Below are 6,000 nucleotides of genomic sequence, written 5' to 3'. Positions count from 1 at the left end.
AAGGTGCCACTGGACTGTAACTTCGTTTCAGAGATGCAGGGACAGGTAGAACGCAAAACACAGGCATCTATCCCTCCCCGCCTCCCGTCCACCCCCGAGGAAACGAACGAAGGTGCGAGAATGGCGACGGAAGTAGGGATCCCTTTAACGGAAGTCCGCTCTGGGAGCTCCCGAGGCAACTCTGTCGTCTCCGCGTGTCCTTTCCCTTTTGGGTCTTGAGCAGCGGCGCGTGCGCGCGGCGGCGGCTCAAGATGGCGGCGGCCGGAGGCCCCGTGGAGGTGGCGCTGGTGGCGGTTGCCGAGGCGACGGCAGGAGCAGCAGCAGCGGGCGGCGTGGCCTCCTCCTCCTCTTCGCCCGGCGGCGCTTGCTGCTGGGTGTGGGAAGTGGGCTCCGGGGCGATCCTGGCCGGCTACCGCGGAGGGAGCTTCGCCGCCCGAGGGTTGGCGCTGCTTGGCGGGGAGCATCTCTTAGGGGCGCAGCTCGGCAAGGCCTGGCTGGGCGCCTGGGAGCTTCAGAGGAAGGTGAGCCGGAGGGAGGGAGGGCGCCCACTGGGCTGGGTTCTCCCTCCTCCAAGCATCTCGGGGATGGCTGGGAGCAATGCTCCCCCTAAACTGTGGAGCCTTGTGGGCAAAAATTCTACTATGTGAGCTCCTGGCATTAAAGGCGTGAGCGAGCGACTTGGCTACTGCAGAAATTAGTCTACTCTGGAGCTCTCCTTCCTGAGCTGAGACAAAAATGTGTGCACCGGAGACTAAAAACCTGTGAGCTAGCTCACACTAACTCAGCTTAGAGGGAAAACTGCTCTGGCGCCATCCTTCGCGAGCCAAGACGAAAATGTGTGTACCGGAGACTAAAAAAACCCTGTGAGCTAACTCACACTAACTCAGCTTAGAGGGAACACTGCTCTGGAGCCATTCTTCCCGAGCCGAGACAAAAATGTGTGTGCCGGAGGCTAAAAAACCTGTGAGCTAGCTCACACTAACTCAGCTTAGAGGGAACACTTCTCTGGAGCCATCCTTCCCGAGCCAAGACAAAAATGTGTGCGCTGAAGGCTGAAAAAAACCCTGTGAGCTAGCTCACACTAACTCAGCTTAGAGGGAACACTGCCTGGGAGTTAGGATGCCAGACACGCGCAAAAAAGGATGTTTACTCTTCTTAAGGTGTGTCAGGTAGGAATTTTGGGCCCAGTGGCACCTTTTAAGAGCAACGGGGGTTTATTCAAAGTATGAGCTTTCTTGTGCACACACACTTTTTCAAATACTTAAAAAAAAGTATTTGAGGAAAAAAGTGTTTGAAAAATTGGTGCGGGCACACGAAAGTGCATACCTTGAATGAACCTCTGTTAGTCTTAAAGGTGCCACTGAACTGTACATTTGACACCCACCCACCCCCGTCCAAGCCAGAAGAAGTTACAAGGTGAGAGAAGAAGGGCATGCAGAAAGTGATCGTAGTGATAGATGTGAACAACTGTGTTGGTCCAAAGCGGCAGAACAAAGCTTGAGTCCATTGGCAGCTTTAAAACCAGCAATATTTATTCAAGGTATGAGCTTTTGTGTGCACACACACTTCCTCAGATACAGTGAAATGGAAGATGCCGCATCTGCCTATATATATATATATGAACTGTTACCTTCCATTTCAGTATATCTGAGGAAGTGTACGTGCACACGAAAGGGTCATACCTTGAATACACTTTTTTTGGTTTTAAAGGTGCTACCGGACTCTAAATTTGTTCTACTGCTTCACAGTAGTGCCCGCACCAACATGGCTGACTACCTGGATCTTTATAGGAATTTTATCACCCTATGCTCACAAGTGCTTGTATTCCTCGGTGAGTGGGTGGGTGATGTGTGTCTGGAAGGCCGGAGAGAAGGAGCAAAAGGTGGAATGTCTCCCACACAAAAGGAGCTGCAGGAAAAAAGAGGAAATGCATAGAGGCCCATCCCTCACAAGTCTAATATTTGCCCAACTTCTGCACTAGAACTGGCTTCTGGATAGACTAGGGCCATGCAGGTGAAGATTGCTGCTTGCCGTGAAGTTTACTAGTACTGCTATGTAGTAGTAAGATTTTGTTGTATATGGCCATTGACCTTTACAAGTTAAAACAAGTTAAAATATATTTACAAGTTAAAATATGTGTTCATTGGCCTTTACAAGTTAAAACATATCTACAGCCAAAAGATTTTAAAATTCTAAAATTACAGGCATCTTTAAAATGTCTCAGTTCACACTCAAACCCCAAAATTACAGTCCCGTTCTGTTAGATACTTTCTTGGAAAGCCCGTTTGCTCTAATTTTCCTAGCAGCCAAGGGGGAAAAGTGCCATCTTGTTGGAGTTAGAGGAATCTGCATCAGATAATGTATAAGCTAGTTTATCAAAATCAGGGGGGAAATGTAGAGTAGTTAAGATCCTAGCTGGGAATTTATCCCTGGGCTAGGCCAAAACGTAGTGGAGAAAGTCTTCTACTGAACTTCCACGTATACGAATGCATTGTTCCTTTGGAATATCATCCAGCAAGTAGCTCAGTTGGCATTATTTGAAAGTGCAATGAAATAAATGCTGTTCTAAGATTATATGCTGTTGTGTCAACCAAGAAGAAGAAGAGATTGGATTTATACCCCGCCCTTCGCTACCCAAGGGAGTCTCAGAGCGGCTTACAAACTCCTTTCCCTCCCCCTCCCCACAACAGACACCCTGTGAGCAATGCTCCCACTAAGCTGTAGAATCTTATGAGCAAAAATTCTACTTTGTTAGCTACTGGCATTAAAGTTGTGAGAGTGATTTGGTTCCTGCATAAATTAGTTTGCTCTGGGGAGCCATTCTTCCTGAGCTAAGACAAAAATGTGTGAGCCGGAGGCTAAATAACTGTGAGCTAGCTCACACTAACTCAGCTTAGAGGGGACACTGCCTGTGAGGTAGGTGGGGCTGAGAGAGCTCTGACAGAAACTGCTCTTTTTCAAGAACAGCTGTGCCAGAACTATGGCTTGCCCAAGGTCATCCAGCCAGGTGCAAGTGGAGGAGTGGGGAATCAAACCCAGTTCTCCCAGATTAGAGTTTGCGCACTTAAATACTACACCACACTGGGTCAAAACCAAGTAAGGGGCTCTAAGATGGTCTTTTTAAAATAAATTTGTACCATGGAGCAAACTTGAACTGGATAATTAGTGAGTTGTCAATTAAAATGTCCCCTAGGTTACCCTGGGCCTACCATTCTTTTACAGCTCCACCTACCTTGCAGGGGTGGTGTGATAAAATGAAAGAAGAGAGAGCCACGTATGGCATCCAGAGTGCCCCAGAGGGAGGATGAGATAAAAATGTACTACAAATGTACTATTTTTTATAAAGCGCAAGTGTATGGCTTACACCTGGCTGAGGATTTGGGGAGCAGATCAACATAACTTGTGCTTTCAGATTCGCCAAGAATAATTTCTCTTTTCACGCTCAGGCCCCAGTTCTATGAGTTGTTCCATGAGAGAGTGCCTCTTTGACTACTACTTTCTGCTTTGGGAGGCGATGTGGTGAATCTGGCATCTTTCTGGAATGTTGCTTTGTTTTGTAATCAGCTGAAGCCGCTGACCCACTCTTGGCTTTGCTGTTCCCAAAAAATGAGGGCACTTCCTTGATCCTCAAAAGACAAAAAGGTCCCCATTCCCCCCCCCCCAACCATTCCGGTTGCATACAAGCAGGGGTAAAGCAGCACATAATCTTAACTCTCCCTCTGTCTCATTAGTGCTGTGAAACAAGTGCTAAATTAAAGCCAATCTGTTTCAGACCAGCACCTATTTTACAATGTAATGCCAGGTACCAGAGATATAAACTTTATAAAGGACACAGGCAAACCCAATTAGCAATAACATTTTTTACTCAAAATGCAAACAAAAGCAATTGATTCCTAGCAGTGAAAGCAATTGATTTGCCGTGGAACCCACAAAAGCCCCAATAAATGTATTTAATCATATGCAAGGCTAGTGTTTTTTTTCCAAAGGATACCATAAAAGGGGCAGTACTTTACATTTCCATACGTACCACTTACTTGCAGGCCAGGTAAGAGCCCTGGATGGGCTGGTTCTGGTCCCCGGGCCTTATGTTTGACATCCCTGAACTAAGCCATGCAACTCTTGAGCAGTGCTCCCTCTAAGCTGCAGAGTCTTGTGAGCAAAAATTCTACTTTGTGAGCTACTGGCATTCAAATTGTGGGCAAGTGATTTGGCTGCTTCATAATTGGTTTTCTCTGGAGCCATCCTCCCTGAGCTAAGTCAAAAATCTGTGAGCCGGAGGCCAAAAAACTGTGAGCTAGCTCACACTAACTCAGCTTAGAGGGAACACTGCTCTTGAGGTGTGTAAGGCTAGAACTATGTATGCTCAGCTGCTCCCATCACAACTTTGGGCTCAGGAAGCCTCTTGAAGACAAGCATCTTTCTGTTCTCTGTTTAAAACAGAAGCTGATGTTCTGGGGTGAAGAGGCTGATCTGGGTTGTGTGTAAGAACCTCACAAAGATGAGGAGTGGGGTCAGAGGCCTGGTGATGCTGAACCAGAGCGAGGTTCCAACCTTCTTTTGACAGCAGCTGGACATCTTGGGGACGTTCACCCGCAACCCCTAAGACAGTGGCCTGCCCTTATCGCTTCTTGGCTGCTGTGATTCAAAGGTGTAGTTCGGTGTAGCCAGTTTGGTGTAGTGGTTAAGTGCATGGACTCTAATCTGGGAGAACCGGGTTTGATTCCCCCACTCTTCCACTTGCTGGATGACTTTGGGCAAGCCGTAGTTCTGCCAGAGCTGTCCTTGAAAAAGAGCAGTTTCTGTCAGAGCTCTCTCAGCCCCACCGACCTCACAGGCAATGACTTTTCTGGGCCTTGAGACTGCCCAAATGCAGATTATGCTTTTGCACTTAAATTCAGTAATTGGATGGTCCATCTTCACCCTAGGGCAGCTTCTGCCTCGTGTGTCTCCTTCTCCCAATGTTTCTCCTCTTTCTCCGCCCTGAGTATGCATTCCTTGGGGGGTGGGAGGGAAGGTCAAGGTATACTGCACCTAGGCTTACCAAGGTCCGGCGGGGGATTTGTATTTCTTGCCAGGAGCCTTGCCGCGGGGACGGCTGCACACGTTGCACCCGCCGTCGCCAGGATGTGACGCTCCGCGTTGCTCTGGCAACGGGGCTGTTTGGAGTCCCATTGCCAGAGCGACGTGGAGCGTCACATCCTGGCGATGGCGGGTGCAGCGCATGCAGCCGTCCCCGCAGCAACGCTCCTGGCAAGAAATACAAATCCCCCGCCGGACCTTGGTAAGCCTAACTGCACCTGTTACAAGGATCTGCTGTACTCCCCCCCCCCCCGATGTTGGTTTTGATGGGAGTTTAGATCCGGGGTGTCAGACATGCGGCCCGGGGGCTGGATCAGGCCCCCCGGAGGGCATCTATCAGGCCCGCAGTGGAACTGGCTGTCTTCCGCTTCCAGTTCTCCTGCTGCTGCGTCATCGTAGGTTTGCAGCTTACAGAGAGACACCTGAACAACATACTCAGTATTGCAACAGCACAGACATTCTGATGCAGTAATTCAGAGCAAGAGGTGTCCGTTATCAGACACTGTGCTATAAACAAAATATTGCAAGAGTGCTAATGTTTTAAACACGTCTTTATTTTAAGTTTAAAACCCCCCCTTTGTGTTTGTGTCCTTTATGAAGTTTATATCTCCGCTACCTGGCATTACATGTTATGGCACACGTGGCCCGGCCCAACAAGGTCTCATTTATGTCAGATCCGGCCCTCATAACAAATGAGTTCGACGCCCCTGGTTTAGATACTTGCCCAGCTCCATTTCTTAACAGTGTAGTGTCAGTAGCAGGATGCCGGAATTGGCCTGCCCTGAATTTAAAATACTTTGATTTGGAAAACTGAAGGCCTTGTGAGTGACTGAGGGAGGAATCTCTAAGCACACCGGGGAATTTAGCATCCGTCTTCTAATGGCGCCGTTTGGCTTTGGCTTTCTCTGTGGTGCACGCACA

General features: G+C 48.6%; 1 protein-coding gene across 1 annotated transcript in view; it reads left to right on the top strand.

Annotated features, from left to right (window-relative positions):
• The first annotated feature begins 224 nt into the window (after nt 1–224).
• WDR18 (WD repeat domain 18) overlaps nt 225–6,000 on the top strand; it is a 69,591-nt gene continuing 63,815 nt past the window's right edge. The window contains exon 1 of the mRNA XM_015418922.1: nt 225–521. Within this exon, the coding sequence (XP_015274408.1) occupies nt 252–521 (270 nt within the window). The 5' untranslated portion in view covers nt 225–251. The remainder of the gene's footprint in view (nt 522–6,000) is intronic.

The sequence above is a fragment of the Gekko japonicus genome, unplaced genomic scaffold (assembly GCF_001447785.1).
Source record: "Gekko japonicus isolate JY-2015 unplaced genomic scaffold, Gekko_japonicus_V1.1 scaffold2262, whole genome shotgun sequence".
Lineage (NCBI taxonomy): Eukaryota > Metazoa > Chordata > Lepidosauria > Squamata > Gekkonidae > Gekko > Gekko japonicus.
This window is presented reverse-complemented; position numbering and strand designations above follow the sequence as displayed.